Source organism: Heteronotia binoei, chromosome 21 (assembly GCF_032191835.1).
Source record: "Heteronotia binoei isolate CCM8104 ecotype False Entrance Well chromosome 21, APGP_CSIRO_Hbin_v1, whole genome shotgun sequence".
In the NCBI taxonomy this organism is placed as follows: Eukaryota; Metazoa; Chordata; class Lepidosauria; order Squamata; family Gekkonidae; genus Heteronotia; species Heteronotia binoei.
Window position 1 is genome coordinate 113131772 of NC_083243.1, and position 21803 is coordinate 113153574.

General features: G+C 44.1%; 1 protein-coding gene across 2 annotated transcripts in view; it reads right to left on the reverse strand.

Annotated features, from left to right (window-relative positions):
- TRIM44 (tripartite motif containing 44) overlaps positions 1-21803 on the reverse strand; it is a 162767-nt gene that overhangs the window by 139924 nt on the left and 1040 nt on the right. For both annotated transcript variants that reach the window (XM_060262552.1, XM_060262551.1), the window contains exon 2: positions 10166-10243. In XM_060262552.1, the coding sequence (XP_060118535.1) occupies positions 10166-10243 (78 nt within the window). The remainder of the gene's footprint in view (positions 1-10165; positions 10244-21803) is intronic.

Here is a 21803-nt window from a genome sequence, read left to right on the forward strand (position 1 = left end):
CTGAGGCATATGTATTAATTTTGCAATGCTTAATGAATGTAGAAAGCAAAGACCACGTAGTTGCTTTGCAGACTTCTTCCACTAATGTTGACCTTGTGAATGTTGTGTTAGTAGCTGCACTGCAGACAGAATGCACCGTAATACCCTTCAATACTGGAATATTTGTCTCTTATAGGCTTCTGCAATGCACAATCTCATAATGTTGCTTATCACTGAGTTGGACATCCTTTTCTCTGTGTGAGGGGGTGATATATTAATGAGCACGAGTCCATGTTTCTGACTGGTTCTGTCCTGTGAATGTACCATTTCAAGGCTCATCTAACATCCAAGGTGTACCACACCTTTTCCTTTGGATGAGTAGGTTTCACACAAAAGGACAATAAACTGAACTCCTGTGTTCTATGAAAACTTGAATTGACTTTCAGGAAGAAGGTCAGGTCAGTACAAAGAACCACCTTGTCCACATGAAAAACACACAGGTACAAACTGACCAATAGAACTCCCAGTTCCAAAATCCTTCTAGCTTAAGTAACCACTATCAGGAATAAGGCTTTCATCCCCAGAAATTTGAGAGACACGTTGGGTGGTTTCAAAGGGGTTCTTGGTAAGAGCTGTCAGAACTATGTTCAGTCTCCACACCAGAAATCTATGGATCACAGGTGGATCTCTGAGGACAGCCCTTCTGAGAAACTGATGGACATGTGGGTGGTGAGACATACTGAGACCCTTGAATCTGGGAAAAACTGGCACCATGGTTGAGGTTTGTCTCTTTAGTGTGGTTGCCCTCAGACCTGACTCTGAACCTTCTTGCAGGAATGGCAACATTGGGTTTCAAAGGTCTACCTTTTTCCTCTTACATCATCTGACAAAAACCCTCTAGGTCAGGAATGTCAAACTCATTTGTTATGAGGACTGGATCTGACATAAATGAGACCTTATTGGGCTGGGCCATGACGAGTTGCGCCGAGCCATGTTGGGCCGGGCCATGTGTGTACCTATTTAAGATTAGGTAGCAGAGGTATAAACTTCATAAAGGATACAGACAAACACAATTAAATATATATATATATATTTAAAAACTTAAAACATGTTTAAAACATTAGCACTCGTCTTTCTTAAAGGTGCTTTCTTTATATTTTTCCCGTGAGATCCAGGGAACTGGGCAAAGAAAGCTGTGGCTCTTTCCTTCCTTTTCCAGGGGACTGGGGGGGGAGCCTCAGCCAATAGAGGGAAGAGAGGCTTGGCTCAGTAGCTCTGCTGTGCGATTGAGAGACCCTGGCAAAGCAAGCTATCCTGCCCCTCCCTTCCTCACCAAGGGGGGGAGCCTCAGTCAATGGAGAAAAGAGAGGTTTTGCTCTGTGGTTCATGTTCAGTTGAGCAAGCCCTTCAAAGCAAAATGTTATGCAGAAGGAAGCAAAAGAGAGGGAGAAGGAAGCAGATGACAGCCAGTTGCTTGGGAGGCCTGATAGGAGCCCTCTGGGGGAATGATTTGGCCCCCAGACTGCATGTTTGACACCCCTGCTCTAGATGATGCTGTAAATTCTAGAGATAGAGGAGCTTCTAGAAGATTGACAGGGTGGTGTCAATCTTCTGGACAATGAAGCCTTGCTAAGGACAAAGAAGTATTTGAAGGCTTCTTGAATGAAATCATCCCCATTATAGCATATCCAAGGCTGCAATCATGAGTCTCATTAACTTGGTCAGAGCTGACAGCAATATCTTGCCCAAATGTCCAATCTGGGGGAATGATTTGGCCCCCAGACTGCATGTTTGACACCCCTGCTCTAGGTGATGCTGTAAATTCTAGAGATAGAGGAGCTTCTAGAAGCGAGGACTGCATCAATTACCTGAGCATTGTATCCAAGGCATGATTGCTCCTCATCCTCTGGTCATGGATGCCAAATTGATCCTCTGACACTGGAAGGGTCAAGAGAGTGTCTATGGACAGTTCCTGCAGAGCAGAGAACCAGAAATGCCCAGGTCAATTACTTCTGCTTTCAGGTCCCTGGTTTTCCTGATCAGCTTGGGTATCACTGGAACTAGAGAAAATGCAAATAGCAGACCACCGGGCCAAGGAGCTATTAGAGCGTCCATGCCTTCCACTTGTGGATGAAAATATCTGGTGTGAAAACCAGATGGTGGTTGACTAGAGAGGCAAACAGGTCCCCCAGCAGTGTCCCAAAGTGACTCAATATTTGATGAAACAGCTTCTTGCTGAGGGTTCAATCCCACTCCTATATGGATTGCTGACCCAGTCACAATCACCCAGTCCACCTGGATGTTGGTGGATCCCTTTATGTGTTTTGCTCTGACCTCCCAAAGGAGGAGCTGGGTTGCTTCTCTGTGAAGAGCAAACGACTTAGATCCCCCTCACTTGCTGATGTAAGTCTTCACAGAAATATTGTCCATACTGATCAAGATATGAAGATCTTTGACCTGACTGGTGGAGTAGGACTAGTAGAATGGTTCTGAGTTTCAGTAGATTTATCAGTGTCACAAAAAGGAGGAGACCGAAACCTTTGGCTGCTTCAGTGTTGTTTATTTCCAACTCCCCCGTGCATCTGACCTTTCCTGCCCCGTTTCTCCCCCTTAAATTCCTCCCTATGCACCTGGCAGCTCTCCGTTCGCTGCACCTGCCAGTCCTAGGGTTCTCTGGCCCTTAAAGGGGTCACCAGACTCTTAGCACATCACAATTGGTTGTTGAGACTCTGAGACTGACCAAAGTCCCTACACTGGCTGATGTCAGAAAGTGGATATCCACCTGGAGAGACTAGCATCCATGAAGAGCTGATGCCATTCTTTGACCAAGAACTCTATCCACTGAGATAGACTGGATGTCTTTGTCCACCAACTAAGACTGCATTTCACAAACACGGGAACCGACAGGGTGGTGTCAATCTTCTGGACAATGAAGCCTTGCTAAGGACAAAGAAGTATTTGAAGGTTTCTTGAATGAAATCATCCCCATTATAGCATATCCAAGGCTGCAATCATGAGTCTCATTAACTTGGCCAAAGCTGACAGCAATATCTTGCCCAAATGTCCAATCTGGCCAAGTCCATGATCTTCTTGGATTTGCCTGGTGTCAGGTAAAGTCTGTTTGATGCAGTGTCCATCAGCACTCCCAGGTGTTGTAATGAAGTCAAAGAGCTTTTCTGGAGATTCACCTGAAATCTGAAGGACAGGATGTACTGAATGGGCTTGGTGGTGTCACTCTGGAGTTTTTCTTTTGACAGGGAGCTGATTAATAAGCTGACTAGGTACAGATGGACATGAATTGCTTGTTCTCTCAGACAGATGATGAGATGGATGAGGATCTTTGTGAACACTCAGGATGCTGACAGTGGCCCAAAGGGATGTACGTGGAACTGACAGTGTTCACCTTCCACACAAAAGTGTAGGAACCTTCAGTGACTGCGAAAACTTGGTATATGCATGTATGCCTCTGTCAAGTCTACTGATGTCAGGAATTCTTGAGGTTGAAGTGATTCTGTTATGGACCACAGAGTTTCCATATGAAAGCACTTTGGTTTCACAAAATTAAGAATTTTAAATTTGGGGTGGGGGGTGACTGAGCTTCAGGCTGGTTCCATCCCTCCTACGCTCCTGCTATTCCTGCAGAAGATTAACGACTACTCCCAGAAAACATAGCCAATTTTGAAAAGAACATCAAAGTCAAGTATCAAATCAAATCAAATCTTATTCTTATATCCCGCCCTCCCCCGCCAAAAGGCGGGCTCAGGGCGGCTCACAGACATGGCGCGCCATGATTTAGTTAAAACAGATAAACAATACTTTAAATATGGTACAGTTACATAAATTAATTAAAATAAATAAAAATAGGTGCTATAAATTCTATCAATCCCAGTTACATCGTATCATACATCAGTTTCAATTATACATAAGATGGCTAAAGTTGCAATAATTTAATCAGTTCGGTCTGGTCCTAATTCAAATGCGAGCTGAAAAAGAGAGGTTTTGCAAGCCCTGCGGAACTGGTTCAGGTCCCGCAGGGCTCGCACCCCCTCTGGAAGTTGGTTCCACCAACGAGGGGCCATTAATGAAAAGGCTTGCTCCCGTGTTATCTTCAGTCTGGCCTCTCTTGGCCCAGGGATTTGTAGGAGGTTTTGGGAGCTCGATCTCAACGCTCTCCTGGGGATATATGGGGAGAGGCGGTCCCTAAGGTAGGCAGGTCCTCGACCATATAGGGCTTTAAAGGTGATAACCAGCACCTTATAGCGAACACGGTAGACGACCGGTAGCCAATGCAGATCCCACAGCACAGGCCGCACGTGTTCCCATCTAGGTAGTCCCACCAACAGCCTGGCCGCTGCATTCTGCACTACCTGAAGTCTCCGCGTTCGACACAAGGGCAGCCCCATGTAGAGGGCATTGCAGTAGTCTAGGGAAGAACTAGAGAAAAGAAAGGTACTAAAAACCCTTCCTACAGACCTCCTAGAAAGGATAATATTGACTTAGAAGAAGCTGAAGATTCTGACTTGGAGACTTCTCGGTTAGAGGAAATGGTGGCGGGAGCGAGCAACCCTCCCCAAAGGGAACAGACTGAGATATTGCATGCCCTAACGGAGATAAAGAATGAAATTAAGAATGATATAAGGTCTCTTAGCGGAGAGGTTGGACAATTAAAAAGGGAACTTGGACTTCTTAAACAGTCAGTTGAACCAATTAACAAGAAATTGGATGAACTCACTGCAGCATTGAAAACAACTGATAAGAAAGCTGAAGTTGCATATCAGACGGCAAAAAAGACAGCATAGGATTTGAATGACTTTAAGGATTTTGAGTCTTGGGCTAAAAATAAGAGCATACTTCAGGAGTTAAAACTGAGAGAAAGAAAGGCCAAGCTTCATGGAATATCTGTAAATTTTGGAGAGACAGAAAACCTTACTACGGCTTTAAATAGAGTCAGATTCTTCTCACAGAACTGGATGCTGCAGAAAAGTCTCTACAGTTGGAGGTCTTGGGGGGGCACACCCACCACCTCCTTGCTAATCCATTTACTTTAACAGTTCCAATTTCCATTTTCATTCCTATTTATCATATCTTTATCCTTTCGTCTAGCTATATACATATTCTCCAATTAATTGCTCTCAACTTCACTTCAAAAAACCATAATTTCTCGCTTCAAAAATTAAGTGTGTAAAGATGGAAGTCCGTGAAAGAAGTTTTGGAAACAAAAAGAATATAATTATGATAAACAAGGTAGATTTGATTTAAATCACTAGTCGTTAATACTTGATTTAAAAAATAGCTTTCTACATAAAGACTCTCTTTTACAGCCTGCAGCCATTATAGGTTTTCTCCTCCAGGGAAAGAATGTGATAAATCTCGGGTTATACCCACAAAATATCCAAAGTCTTGTGGAGTATTCTGCTCAAAAAGTTTCATTTTTACTGCTTGTCCCTCCCTCCTCACACTTAAGTTTCTTCTTGTGCAGATCTATTCCACTCCAAGCAATCTTTTTTTATTCACTGAACTTTTTGAAACTTAGCACTTAAGGGATTGATTCTGTGTACATAGGTTTGTAGAACAATAAGATTAAGGTCTTTTTTTCAACTCTGTTCATTTTATAACATTTTTGCTGTGTAGAAGAGGCATGTGATCTCTGCAGACAAATTAGTTTTGAGAACTGCAAAACCAAGCATCTGTGTTCTGTGATAATATCTTGTAGACAGAGAAACTGTCTTCCTCTTTATCTTATTTCCTTTCTTTGCCTGATCTCTGTAGTTGTTTAAATTCAACAACATTATCAGGAGTTAACCCACCAATGATTTGCTGGGTTATATACCAATGATTATTTACAATTTCAGTACAAGCCATTGAAACCAATGGGCTCAAAAAAGTGTTTAGGATTGCACTATTCATTCCTTAGTTGATTTGCTGGGTTATATTAATACAAAAGCTAGGAAAAAATAGGAAGTAAGTTAACTAAAGATTCTAAGTACAAACTACCTACTGAAGTGTGGTTAGGAAGATCTTGAGTTGCTGATGGTAATGCCTACTCACCCAGTAAGATTTAAGGAAAGGAAGATCTGTTTGGTCTAGGGACATTCTCATTTACTGAAGTATTTCTAGTTTGTGTTGTTTACCGGAATTAATGGCATTTCTTCATTGATTTCTCTTTCTCTCTCTGCTGTGAATTATGTACTTGTAATCTGATCGTTATTTCTGTTTTATTCTTTTTAATGAAAAACTTAAGATGGATGCTCTAAAAGGCACTATATTTCAGAAGGGTTTCCCCTCCCTCACAACAATGATTTTTCTAACCTGTCAATGTTCCTCAAATATCATCCACCTTAATGTAATGTATTCATTAATGGAAGTACTACAATCATGAATTAACTGCCTTGCTTTTTACTAATGAATCAAATAACTTTTTCCTCAATTGGCTGGCCTAATACAGTACATAGTTACTTGCCTTTATCAACCCTGTACAGATGCCCAACACAGTTCAAGAGTATGCCCCATAAATCTTTTATTACACTTCACAATGTTGTTACACAATTAACGTTTTCTTGACCCTGATGTCTGTATTTTTCAAGCTGCCTTTGCATGCCAAGCAAAAAGCCCACCTCATAGCACTAGAAGGAAGAGGGCTGAAGGACTCATACAACAGTTCACTTCCTGTTTTTGGCACCCACAACAGGCCGAGTTTGAAAATGCAGCAAGTGTTTAAAAACACAAGCTTGAGACCCAAGACAACATGAAAAATCTGCTCAAATTGTTCACCAGTTGATGCAGGTGTGAGACTGCAGAAGAGTGATGAACAGATTTAATTCTACCAACAAAAGAGAGTGTGTGTACCAAGCACTGGGGCTTATTGAATTAGGCCTACAGCACACAGAGGAGGGAGATTCTAAGAATGCAGTTACACACACTAGATAATGCACTTTCAATCCACTGCCAATGCACTTTCCAACTGGTTTTTGCAAGTTCACAAAGTAAAATCCAGTTGTAAAGTGCAATGAAAGTGGATTGAAAATGCATTATTTAGTGAGTGTGATTGCAGCCTAAATCCAAAGAGGTAAACATGTGGCTCCCCAGGACCATTTCATGTTTGAAAAGAAGTAAGAAGGCTTCATGAATCAGACCCCAACTGCCTGAAAATTAAAAATTTAAATAACTGCTGGGAGCTCTAGATACCAAACTCCTAGTGCATGTCAGGTTTGGTCCTGAGAACTAGGCTTCAGGTAAAAGGCTTTATCTCTCTCAAATCAGTCTCCTGTTCTAAACAAACCATTTCCCGACAATGCCCACATTCCAGAGTAGAGATGGAAGGCACAGAAGAACTGATAATAGACAAAGACTTCAGAAAATTGCTTCCTTTCTGGCAAGTAGAATAATAAGTATCTCTGCTTTTTCAGCCAGGGCATCTATCTGCTTGAAAAAGATGATTGAAAACTGCTTCCACAGCAGCTGCAACAAGCACAATTGGGGACAAGCACAGATCTTTTTATTCAAATAGCCAGACCTGTTGTCAAAGGCCAGACAGACACACTTTCAGCAACCTACCACTTTTTTCTATCAGCCGTAAACAATATAACCTGAGAGTCTTTGGCCATATGTTATTTCATATAGTCACCAATCATCTAATAAAAGGACTGAACAACAAGGTGGTAAAATTTGCAAGCAGGAAGTACTCAATAGGCTAGACCAGGGTCCCCAATGTGGCACCTCTGGATCATCATGAAGCACTCTTAACACCTTTCCTGCTGTCTGCCAAATGTTTTTAGAAAGTGGGCAGGGACAGATGTGGCTTTTGCCCAGCAGGGCTTTCATCTGGCTACTGGAGATCTAATTGGCTGTGCAGACCTTAAATATTGTTGCTTTGGCAGCAGCTGCCACCACAACACAAGAATCTTCACTGTGTAACTGAAAGTAAGTTGTGTTTAAAGCAAGAAAATATTTTTAAGAAAATTTTTCATTTTTAAAGGCAGCTCTATGATCAACTCTAGAAACTATGAGACCAGCATAAAAAGCAACACTACTCATCTACTTGATTTTAAAACCAAACATCACATTTGAGGTACTTTGTGTGTTTGCTTAGGCAATGGTTAAAGGAGGTAGAATGAAGGTGAGGGGGTGGGGAGACAAAAGTCCCAGGGTTTCAGAACCTCTACATGCAGGTCTACTGAGTAAACACAATCTGTAGAGTTTTATTTGTGTTGAGACTGAGCCCAGGTAAATGCTGTTTTACTGTAGTCTGCTTTAATGGAATTTAAGTTGTAGATCTCAGGTATCTGGTTTATTCTGCTGATTTTACCTTTTCCAATAACAATTAAAACATTATCTGTTAATAATGCTTGTTTGATTTATAAACCACTTTAGTGACCTTATATTGAAAGATTTTTTTTTCAAAATAAGCATTAACCATGCACGTGGATGTATCATGAAAATACTTAACAAAAAAGACAGCTGGTAAAATTTAACCATTCTACCCACTGAATTCATGCCTCTGTCAATGGGTCACAATGTCAAGCGATGGAGACTCAAGGCAGTATTCATTGAAACAATGTATACTTTATTGGAAACTCATAGCTGGATACAAAAGTTGAGACTAATACCTGGGACTGGGTGTCTCTTAGTCTTAAGGAATCTACATCAAAGCAATATCTAAACAAAGCCACTATTCTCAAAACAACAGGGAGTGAAGGTGCAAACTTTCACACGAGAGCTTCCGCTTATCTCTTTGCCTCTGGGAAGATGCTGGTCGACCGCGGTATCTACTAATGGTCACATTCCTTTGCTCCTTTTACAACCTAAACAAAGTTAACACTTCAAACGTCCCCCCTTTGATATGCATGCTAGTTACAGTACAACAAAAGGCTTTGGGTTAGTATGAAGAGTCCATTTGGTTAGTATTCTATAATTTTAATATGATAGAGTTACAGAGCCTGACACACAACTCATGAACACAAGACGATCTTCAACCTATCCTTTGCCCAGAACCAGTAACTATGTGGAAGACCATTCCAGTATTTTCCTTACCTCATGACATAGCAAGCAAAATGTTTTACCACAAAAACAAAAAGTAAATATCTCTATTACAATTCTGATGTAACACTACCACTATCACCCTAAAAACCAGTCCTATATGGACCTACTTAGCAAATGAGGTCATGATTAGAGGTCCAGCTCAACAACCAGATCCCAAACTGGATAGGTAAACACCAGAGATGAGATCTTTTGAGTGGTGGTGGCCAGAACTAGATAGACTACTGATCTGATTCAGCAGGTTTCTTCTTATATTCTTATTGTTTTCTATTTTTGATTTAATGTGTTACTGGTTTTATTGTACTATCTTACATAAACTGCCTTAAATACAGTTAGTGAGAAAAGGTAGGATATAAAGATAACTTCTATGCAACAGGTTGCTGGATGCAACCATCTCAGAGCGTAGGCAGATCCTTGAAGAAACTAAAGCAGTGTAGTATAATGGGTAAAGTATTGAACCCATGGACTGGGGAAAACTGGGTTCAAATCCCCAGTCAGCCATAAAGCTCAAGATTTCACCTTGAGCCAGTCATGATTTCTTAGGTTAACCCACTGCATAGGAGAGCTGCAAGATGGTTGCCAACCTTCAAGTGGGGCCAGGAGATCTCCTTGAATTAAAAGTGATCTCCAGACTACAGAGATCAGTTCTCCTGGAGAAAATGGCTACTCTGGAGGGTGGGTCCTGTGGTATTATATCCAGCTGAGGGTACCTCCCCAAACTGCCTTCCATAGGCTCCACCCCCCCCCCCAATTGCCAGGAAGTTCCCAACCCAGAGTTAACAACCCTATGTAACAAGAATAAAATAGGCAAGCCTCACATATGACAACCTGAGCTCCTTGGAGGAAAGGGAGGATACAAATCTGATAAATAAATGATCTAGAAAAGAGGAAAAACAACACCAGTATGCTGTTCAGGGAAACAATTACTGGTTATATAGATTTCAAGCCCTAAAATGTGCCAAGGGAAAAGGTGGAGGGAGGAAGAGACTACTTATCTCTAGCCACATAAGAAGTCAGTATTTATATATTGACTGACAGACTTAATTAGATCTTAACGTAACATTCAGATAGTCATTAGAAATACAGTGCACTTCTCTCAAGGAGAATGAAAGGCATACAGACAGTGAGCATTTTAATTGTATTAACTTACTTTGGGATCTGCACACTTGAACTTCAATCTTTCCACCATCTCTAGCATAGCCACCTTCAGGTCAACATGATCTCTATTCTGAAAGACAAGGAGGGCAAAGGTCATTGGAGAGCATGCTTTTGAACTTGCATGGATTCAATAAGGTGTTCCACAAGATGTCTGGGGAAAGGTGGAAGAGAGGCAGCAATTTTTCAGTACTTTCTATTAGCCAAATTGCTACGAGTCCCTGAATATATTCACTCATTCTTCTGGGACTGAGGTTAAGCAAGCAAAAGGCTTAAGGAAGAAGATAAGATGTACCTGCCAGGAGCACTGGGAAAAACTACTGGGATGAAAATTAAATGCATTTGCACAGGCCACCTCATTCACTGCTTTGTCACAAGGCTTAATTGCAAGTTGGGACAAATCCTGCTAGATGGTGAGCATCCCAAAGAAGCCAATAACTCTGCTGCTTTTCTAAGGGGTGCCAAGTACTCTTCAACATCAAGCCCTTGTCAGTGAGATGCTGGGTAACACTGACCGAACTCCATGTTTCATTTATTTTCTGTAACTGGTATTGGCTGCCTGATAATTTAATCCTACGCTTTTGTGTTTCCATTTGTAAAGATGGAGCAGAAGGAAAGAACTAATTAAGAAAGTAATCAAGAGTTCACACTTCAAGAAAGACCCAAAGCACTAGGCACTTGTGGAATCTCTGGAAAATTTGTTTCTTTTGCTTCAGCTATCTTCTCTCTCAAACAAAATCACAGGTTATCTGGGGGGAGCATGTCTCAATAGCAAAACTGCTTTGAGGCATTTTTTTTCTTTTATCTGTCCTTGTGACCTCTGCTTTTTGACCACTTATAGGTGACTGCAGAGGAGTATTTTAGCCACCATCCACAGCAGTTGTCACGGAGAATAATATTTAAGAGACAATGATACTAAAGATACTTTGGATTACATTGCATAAACAACAAAGAACATTCTTGATGCTACAACTATGACTTTGAACTTGGGTCATATCTCAATCCCAGCTTTACTACTCCACATTAACCAATCTGAGTTGAATGGTCACCAAAAATCTGTGACTATATACATATCCAGAGATGAGTGGGCTGCTTTCAATAACCTTTCATCTCCAATAGCAGGATCCATCTCAGATGTACTTCATTTTTCTGCAATAATTAGTCAGGTGATCCCTCCTATATCCACAATAATGTCATCAGGTTTTGAAAAACCAGGTCTGAAACCCATTTTAAAAGAATTAAACAAGAGCTAAGTCAGTGTACTGAAAAGCCCAGTTCACATCTAACCTCAGTCATGAATACACCAAGTGGTTTTAAGCAAGCCGCTATTCTCAATCTCCTCACTGCAATATGAGGGCCATGGCATAGGCCAACACAGCAGGATTGTTGCAATGATTTCCAATATAAGCTATTTGAATCCTGGCCCCTTTCACAGAAATGGATAACCATAAACCGGGGGGGGGGGGGAGGGGTGTGTTTAATTGCCATACTACTTAGATACACATGGGCTCTGTTCTTACAACCAGAAATTCTTTAAAAATCTGAAATCTCTATGTGTATATAGAGCATTGCCATGTTGTTGGCCCCCCAGTGCTACAAGTTAACCACTGTATGAGGCAGGGTGCTGGACTATATGGATCACTTGTCTGATCCAGCAAGGCTCTTATGTTGTTAACCTGAATGTCTACGTTTTGTTAACCTGTGGGCTCTTTTATACTTTATTTCAAATATACACAACAGACATGGATGAGGCTAAGAGATGTGATCATGCTTCCCTTTCCATTACAATGATTACAGCCTTCTTCAGACAACATTTATGCAGACTGAAAGAAAGCAGGAAAGAGTGTGCCATGCCCACCCCCCACCACCAAGTCATGAGCACTGCATATGCATAAAGTGCATCTGTATACACCCTGTTCCCAGCTCTGTGACTGAAAATGCTGCTTTTTCAAACATCCAAAGGAATGGAGCCAATGTGCATACATTTTATGCACACACATACATATTCCTTAATTTCCTTTTAAAAATTACCGGAAAATTCTGGATCCATAGAACATGTAAACGAAGAATATAACAACTAGCATTTATATACCACTTCCAATGTTCAAAGCATTTTAAGTACATTATATTGCTGCAATCCTTTAAAAAAGACATTTAGGGTACACCAGTATTTTTATCCACAAACTGAAGATGAAGAGCTGAAGTCCAGAGTGACCTGACTAAGGCAACATAATGGATGTCAACACAACAGCTGAAACAAAGACCCACACAGAGTGCAATCTTGCAGCGATGTCCTACACAGCTTAAACCCACTGAAACGGATGAGCTTAGACCATAGTAACTGCACAGGACCACACCATTTATTTATATGCTACATTGCCCTTATACAAAAAAGAAGCGTAAGGAAATTGTCATTGCCCATGAATTATTACTGCAACAAATTGCTACTTATCACATTAAAAGAGGAATGTTCAGTAGCATTACACACATCACACATTCCCAGCTAACAAGCCAGTCTTTCCTTTATAAACCCACCAAACTGCTGAGAGGTAGTTCAGATGCTACCTTTCCACTACTCAGGTCTTCAACTTGCTCATTAAGAAAAGGAGATGAAACAGTCAAAGATAAAGGCATGTGTTAAAGTGATCAGATAGATTCTGATACACCAAACTGGCAAAGCTTCTTAAAGAAAGTTCACCAGCTTCACATAGTATGCAAGCAGCAGTATTAAATTCAAACCTGTATATTCTGTGCAGTCAGCTAAAAGCATATGAAATTGTTTGTGAACTAAAAGTTCCCAAAGATTCACATCTCCAGATACCTTCTTTTCCTTACTTGAATCTTGAATGCATGCGAAAAAATAATAATCTGAAACAGCCTTGACAGGTCAGCAGAAATCAAAGTAAAATGGGAAAAAATACAAAATGGCATTACTCTTATGGCACAGTAAAGAGGCTAGAAATCGCTACAAAATCCCCTTCCTGGTGATTGTATCCACCTTATCAAAATATACAGAGAATGACAGAGAGAAAGAGAGTGCAGAAAAGTTTGCTCCTTACTGGGAACTGCTTGCCTTTGACATCTCCCCTACCCTGGCTAATTTTGGTAGCTAGAAACATTAATGTCATAGCTGAAACAATGTTTACAGTTCCTAACACAACTATGTTTGCAGGATTGCTCCCAAACAAGCCACCAGCAATGGCCTAAAATTAGATTTATCAGCTGTGTCTTTGCTATAGTACAGGAGTCCCCAAACTCTGGGCCGTGGACCGGTCCCGGTCCGCGGCCTGTTAGCAACCGGGCCAAGAGTTGTATAATTATTTCATTATATATTGCAATGTAATAATAATAATAATAATAATAATAATAATAATAATAATAGGAAGAAGACTTTGGATTTATATCCTGCCCTCCACTCTGAATTTCAGAGTCTCAGAGCGGCTCACAATCTTCTTTACCTTCCTCCCCCACAACAGATACCCTGTGAGGTGGGTGGGGCTGAGAGAGCTCTCCCCAGAAACTGCCCTTTCACGGACAACTCTGCAAGACCTATGGTGGACCCAAGGCCATTCCGGCAGCTGCAAGTGGAGGAGTGGGGAATCAAACCCAGTTCTTCCAGATAAGAGTCTGCACACTTAACCACCACACCAAACTAATAGAAACAAAGTGCACAATTGTATCATCCTGAAATCATTGCTCTCTCCCCCCCCCCCCCCAGTCCCTGGAAAAATTGTCTTCCACAAAACCAGTCCCTGGTGCCAAAAAGGTTGGGGACCGCTGCTATAGTACAGGGGTGGCCAACGGTAGCTCTCCAGATGTTTTTTGCCTACAACTCCCATCAGCCCAGCCAGCATGGCCAATGGCTGAGGCTGATGGGAGTTGTAGGCAAAAAACATCTGGAGAACTACTGCTGGCCACCCCTGCTATAGTATATAGAAATATATACTGTATACAGGAATATACTTTAAGAAGCTTTTGCAATAATAGACTTTCTTTTCCTGTACTGAACACAAGAAAAGACACGCGTATCCAGACAGATGATGGGGGGGGGGGGGCAGCCCAAGAAAGCTTGGTACACTAGGCTACTTTCACCCAGATGAAATCCAACTGGATTTGGGTATATCATTTATATTCAGTAAATCAGAAATCAGGGATGTACTCCACCCCAAAACATTTCCTGTTAAGGTAGTGGTTCTCAAACCAACTCTGGGGTTGATGCTCTTGCACTGGAGCATCCTGAGGCCAGGATGCTCCAATCACAGTCTTGAAGGCTAGAAGTGACTCTGAGCCTGACTCCATAGCTGTGGGGATATGGAGGAGAGGGTAGAGCTGTGATATTCTTTCCTCTTTCCCTCAAAAAGAAAGAAAGAGGCTCAGCCTGCCAGGTAAGTGACCAGAGAAAACCCCTGTGACATCACATAAACTTGCACTGACAGCAGCCAAGTGAGCTCTAGCCTGTGGTGCTGCCAACAACGCCCAATTTAATCTGAGCCACAAACAATATGGGACGCAACAAGACCCAAGCTACCACTAACCAGATCTGAACCGAGGCCCAGCCTGTGCTGACACGGTGATGAATCCCAAACAATTGAGGACCTCTAGATGTGGGTCCTGTTTCAAAAGGAAAAAAAAGAGCAAGGACATTGGTTGAATTTATCTCCTCCACCCTCCCCAAAAAAGCCTGCTCATATCTCACTTTTAAAGAAAGGTAGCAATGATTGTTGTGTTTCATGTCAATGAACTGCTATGTCAGATGCATTCTAGTAAAAGGGGAAGAACTTCCATGCATACTGCAAGGATCAGCATAGAACACTGTGCATGATCCATGACTAGCTGACATGGTGACATCATATTTGGACAATGTAATAAAAGCAATATTACCTGCCCACAGGGTAGGGAAAGAGGGCTAAACAATACAATTCTTTCAAATAGCCCACAGTTCTCAAACACACAGAAGATGTTTATCCTTGTTAAAAATGATTAACAGACAATGCCCATTCAGCCTGGCAAGTAAATCCACAAGAGTTACTAGCTAATAAATGCATTTGCTAGCTTGTCACATAGTTATGCTAACCATTTCTAGCAGGCTGCCAGTCCAGAGAACATGTATTGTCACTTTGAAGTGGCTGATACTCCTCAAAGGCTTACAAGCACATTTTTGTGAACCTTACCCTGTTGCTGAATATCACAGGTTATGGAATCAGTGCTAATATGCAGTCTTAAGCATGACTGTTTAAAATCAAGTTCCATTGCTATAGGACAAACTTCCAAATAAATATAACTACGATAAGAGTCTTAAGACTCCTCCTAGACTTCATGGCTCATAGCCATATAATATACCCATGAAATGATGCCCATCCAGAGTGATTATCAACCTTCTCTCGTTACAATTCACCAAGTAAGAACTTGGTGAATGTATTCAAATGCCACTGGCTGGCAGAACTTCTCCAGCTCACTTCCTCTCCAATATTGTACCTGCATGGCTTTTTCCCATTCCTGCTATTACAGTTCCCCTCTTTTCTCAAATCTCCCATTCCCTTCCTTCCCTACTGAAAAAGAGCAGAAGGGCAGTGTTAAACATTTATAGTGTCACTAAACATGGCCAGAGTTGTCTTCCCTTCTAGCACTGGAAGACTGATTATTTGCTGCGCATACATTCTGCAAGGACATGAGTAAGCCTTGGGAAATCTAGGACTGCATTAATACACATAAGTTTTCCCTAGGGTGGCCAGACCGTCCCGGTCTCCCGGGACTTTCCCGGATCTGGCCCCCAATTCCCGGCTCCCGGGCTGGGTATACCGGGACCATTAAGAGGTCCCGGTTTAGCCAGCCAGAGAGCCGGGGACCGTGCGCCCGGGCGGGGAAGGCGGCGAGTAAGGGAGGGAGCGACCCTGCGCGTGCGCAGATCACCCTGCGCACGCGCAGGGACGCTCCCTCCCTCACTCGCCGCCTTCCCGCCCGCGCACGGGGCCGGGCGGTGGCGGCGGAGGCCCGGGAGAGCGTCGGAAAGGCCCGCGGGGGTCGCTGGAGGCCCTCCAGCGACCCCCGCGGGCCTTTCCGACGCTCTCCCGGGGCTCCAAGCTCCCACCCCCCCGTCCTCCTCCGCCCGGGAGGGCGTCGGAAAGGCCCGCGGGGGTCGCTGGAGGCCCTCCAGCGACCCCCGCGGGCCTTTCCGACGCTCCCCGGGGCTCCAAGCTCCCACCCCCCCCATCCTCCTCCGCCCGGGAGGGCGTCGGAAAGGCCCGCGGGGGTCGCTGGAGGCCCTCCAGCGACCCCCGCGGGCCTTTCCGACGCTCCCCGGGGCTCCAAGCTCCCACCCCCCGTCCTCCTCTGCCCGGGAGGGCGTCGGAAAGGCCCGCGGGGGTCGCTGGAGGCCCTCCAACGACCCCCGCGGGCCTTTCCGACGCTCCCCGGGGCTCCAAGCTCCCACCCCCTGTCCTCCTCCGCCCGGGAGGGCGTCGGAAAGGCCCGCGGGGGTCTCTGGAGGCCCTCCAGCGACCCCCGCGGGCCTTTCCGACGCTTCCCCGGCCTCTACCACCCCCCCCCGTGCTGGCGGAGGCCCGGGAGGGCATCGGAAAGGCCTCTCCGCCGCCGCCGCCGGACTCGCCGCCGCTGCCGCTGGACTCGCCGCCGCCGCAGGTAAGGGGGCCGAAAGCGGGGGAGGGGGGCTGGCGGTTGGGGGTGGCCTTCCTTTCTTCCCTCCCTCCCTCCCTCCTTCCTTCCTTCCTTCCTTCCTTCCTTCCTTCCTTCCTTCCTTCCTTCCTTCCTTCCTTCCTTCCTTCCTTCCTTCCTTCCTTCCGTTCTTATGTGACGCAGAGTGTTGGACTGGATGGGCCACTGGCCTGATCCAACAGGGCTTCTCTTATGTTATGTTCTTAAGTGTGACACAGAGTGTTGGACTGGATGGGCCACTGGCCTGATCCAACAGGGCTTCTCTTATGTTATGTTCTTAAGTGTGACACAGAGTGTTGGACTGGATGGGCCACTGGCCTGATCCAACAGGGCTTCTCTTATGTTATGTTCTTAAGTGTGACACAGAGTGTTGGACTGGATGGGCCACTGGCCTGATCCAACAGGGCTTCTCTTATGTTCTTATGTGACGCAGAGTGTTGGACTGGATGGGCCACTGGCCTGATCCAACAGGGCTTCTCTTATGTTCTTATGTGACGCAGAGTGTTGGACTGGATGGGCCACTGGCCTGATCCAACAGGGCTTCTCTTATGTTATGTTCTTAAGTGTGACACAGAGTGTTGGACTGGATGGGCCACTGGCCTGATCCAACAGGGCTTCTCTTATGTTCTTATGTGACGCAGAGTGTTGGACTGGATGGGCCACTGGCCTGATCCAACAGGGCTTCTCTTATGTGACAATACTGACTTTGGTGGACCCAAGCACTGATTCAGTGTAAGGGAGCTTTGTGTTTGTGTCTTCTAGTGCAATTTTGTTCTCAGATCCTGTATTTACTTCATCAGTATATGAAGCAGCCTGTCGGTCACTTCCAGGTTCCTGTCCTGCATCTCGACCTGTGTTATTAGTGACAGGCTGCTTCGGCGTGCCGCTGCGCCGGCCCCCTGGGTCCCACAACGATGGGACCGATGCCACAGGGACGGGCTCGAAACACTCTATAACCCCTCAAAAGAACAGCAGTCTAGCTCGCTTCCCCCGAGCCCTGCCGCCATAAGCCTCAAGGGGGCTCATTTTGCGGCATCTCCCGGCGGGAGGGTGGCACCCGCACGGGACACATATCAAATGAAAGAGGGGGCGCAGGGCTATCAGAAACAGTCAGCGGAGGGAGTCGGGAGACCACCCCACTGGGGGATCCACACCCCGAAAGTGATGAAGGTGGCGCAGATAGAGCCAACAAAGCCAACAGGACAAAATAAATAGGCTGCATTATGCAGCACAGTTGAGAAAGTGCCTTATCCCATATACTGATGAAGTATATACAGGATTTGAGAAGAAAATTGTTTCCGGCGGTGATATTTGGGGGATTTTTGGGGACGTCACAGGAAGTGCTGTGAAGTCACTTCCTGTTTCCGGCAGTGGCATTTGGGGAAAATGATGTCATTTGGGGGAAATGATGTCACAGGAAGTGATGTCACTTCCCGTTTCCGGCAGGTGACGCGGGGAAAATGATGTCACAGGAAGTGATGCCACTTCCTGTTTCCGGTGGTGGCATGACGTCACCGGAAGTGACGTCACTTCCTGTTTCCGGCGACGCGCGCGCTTCGCGCGCGCGCACCCCTGCCTCCCCCCCCCCCGTTGTCCCTGGCTGGCCTTCAGATATTATGGTCACCCTAGTTTTCCCCCAAGAACATCAACTACAGCAGTTTTGCCATCTTAAGAAGTGAGAAAAGAGATCTAAGTCATATTAATACCCTGTCTCCTCATTTTTCCTCATGGACTTTCACTAGAGGTTATGTACCACATTAACTTGCAGCAGCTTGCACAACTGGCCAGTCTGATTCTAGTAACACACGCCTGCCTGCTTGTGTTAGGCCAAAAGTACATTAGTCTAGATTTATGGTGGGCCCCAAGGGCATCCAAAACTATTAAGGAGTTGGAACTTCCCCCCAGTAGGTGGGAACTCTTAGTTTAGAAAATGATAACTAGGGGATATGAGCTTTATAAAATTACATATGATATGGACAAACTGAATTAAATTTCTCTTTTCTATTCTATTCTTATAAAGCTAGAATCTGGAGCCCCAAAATGGAACTGGTTGACCATAGACTCAAGACAGAAAAAAAGGATTTAACACAGCAGAAGTAACAGCTATAGCTAGATTTGAGTCCAGTAGCACCTAAGAGACCAAGAAGATTTTCAGGGTGTAAGCTTTCAAGAGTCAAAGTTCTCTTAATCAGATACTTTGATTCTCAAACAAAAAATCTTGTTGGTCTCTAATGTGCTACTGAATTCAAATCTAGAATTTCTACTGTGAGCCAATACTGCTACACTCTTAACTATTACAGGATGTGAAGATGGCTACTGGCTTAGATAGCTTTAGAAAATTTAATATACTCATGGATGACCAATCTATGCACACCTATTACCCAGGACAGCTACATGGAAACTTCAGGTTCAGAGGAAGCATGCCCTAGAGCAGGGGTGTTAAACTCATTTGTTATGAGGGCCGGATCTGACAAAAATGGGACCTTGTTGGGCCAGGCCATGTCGGGTTGGACAGGGCCATGCTGGGCTGGGCCATGTTGGGCCAGGCCATGTGTGTACTTATTTAAGATTACATAGCAGAGATATAAACTTTATAAAGGACACAAACACAATTAAATATTTTTTTAAAAAAACTTAAAACATGCTTAAAATGTTAGCACTTGTTGGTTTTAAAGGTGCTTTCTTTGTATTTCTCCCATGGGATCCAGGGAACTGGGCTCTAGCTCTTTCCTAGGGGACTGGTGGAGAGGAGCCTCAGCCAATAGAAGTAAGAGAGGCTTGGTTCAGTAGCTCAGCTGTGTGATTGAAAGAGCCTGGGAAAACAAACTCTGCCTCCTTCCCTTCCTCCCCAAGGGAGAAGCCTCAGCCAATGGAGAAAACAGAGGTTTTGCTCTGTAGCTCCTGTGTGATTGAGCAAGCCTTGCAAAGCAAGCTGTAATGCAGAAGGAAGCGAGAGAGGGGGAGAAGGAAGCAGATGACAGCCAGTTGCTTGAGGGGCTGATAGGAGCCCTCCGGGGGCCTGATTTGGCCCCTGGGCCACATGTTTGACACCTCTGCCCTAGAGAAAACAATAAGGGAGAGCCTTTCTTACCATGACTGTGGAAAACTCCTCAAAGAACCTCACTGCCTGCTATGGGGTAAAGAGTATTGCCTTAGATGGAACTTTTGGTCAGCTTCAGAAGGGCTACTACCAATACTACAACTATTGGTCAGTTTCGGAAGGGCTACTTTATATCACTGTATACAGCAGAAAGTAAATAACCTAGCAATATATTTGTCTGTCAGATACAAAATAAGAATCAAAACCAGGGATTATACTGAGGGAAAAATATTCAACCAACTAATACATCTTTTTTGGCAACTGATGTGTCATGGTTCTCTCAGCAGCACAACAGACAGAAATTCAACATCCCCTAGAACTACTTTCCTGGTGTGCAGATTCAATAATGTGAGATATATTTTTGCCTCTCACAGAGCTCTGAAATGCAGAATCTGTATTAGGAAGAAGGATAAAAGATAAGCTGAACTAATAAAAAGAGTTCACTTGGCTCTGTCACAGGCATCTCCTTTACAGAGAGAGGTTCTCAAACACCACACTGAAATAAATCTGTCCCAATAGCAAATCCATGTTCTGTTATTAAGACACGGGGACCGCAGCCACATAGTTATGATAAAGTCCCTAGAACCACACTGTGCAGCAAGTAGCTAAAGATCACAGCCATAACCTACATTATTTTCACTACTACTTCCAGCCCTCTTTATGATGACCTTGTTGATCATAAAGTAAGCAAATCTTAACACATTGGGGTAGACTGAATTCACAGACTTAATATTCTCCCTTCTCAGTGAAGTGCATCCTTCTGACTTTAATATCACAGAAAGTGTACATGGAAATATTTTACAGCTCCCCAGGTTCCAGGTAGACACAACAGAATTGGTTATACACACAGCCTGAAAGCATTCAAGACTCAGCCACAGCCCACTGCTCTTGAAAACACTATACCCCATTTCATAAGAAATGGCTTGTGTGCAATCTGAGTATTTCCAGACAGCCCACAAAACTTTTGTTTCTTCTGTTCTCCCTTCCATCGCTGCTCCTTGTTTCTCAGCTGCTGGGACAGCAGATCCTCTGGAGTAGCAGGTGCCTAGAACCAGTGAATGACGCAGAACAAGCCAAGAAGCGAGAGTGGCCAATCCTAACATTCAGGAAGTGCATACAACATACTACCTATTTTAAAATGCTTTTCTTCTTCCCAGTACATAAACGTTCTATGATCAAATATCAGGACACATTCGGACAATCCATTCCCCATTAATCTACCCAGAAAAAATAGCAGCCTGCAATAACAGATGCTGTTTCTGAATGTTTAAACTGGCTTCTAAAGAGCACTTTCCAGATGTCAAAGGCCTGCTCTGGAAAATGGACGGGGGGCTGTATTTATCAACTGCTCTCAGGAACCATAAAGATAGTTCACTAGCAACAACTAAAAAGGTAACGGTACAAGCACCAGTTGTTTCCAACTTTGGGGTGACGTCGCATCATGACGTTTTCATGGCAGACTTTTTACAGGGTGGTTTGCCATTGCCTTCCCCAGTCATCTACACTTTCCCCCAGCAAGCTGGGTACTCATTTTACTGACCTTGGAAGGATGGAAGGCTGAATCAACCTTGAGCCGGCTACCTGAACTCAGCTTCTGCCGGGATCGAACTCGGGTTGTGAGCAGAGAGCTTGGACTGCAGTACTACAGTTTTACAACTCTGCACCACGAGGGTCCTTAAAGGTAAAGGCAGCTCCCTGCGCAAGCACCAGTCGTTTCCAACTCTGGGGTGATGTCGCATCACGTTTTCACGGCAGCCTTTTTATGGGGTGGTTTGCCATCGCCTTCCCCAGTCATACACTTTCCTCCCAGCAAGCTGGGGACTCATTTTACTAACCCTGGAAGGATGGAAGGCTGAGTCAA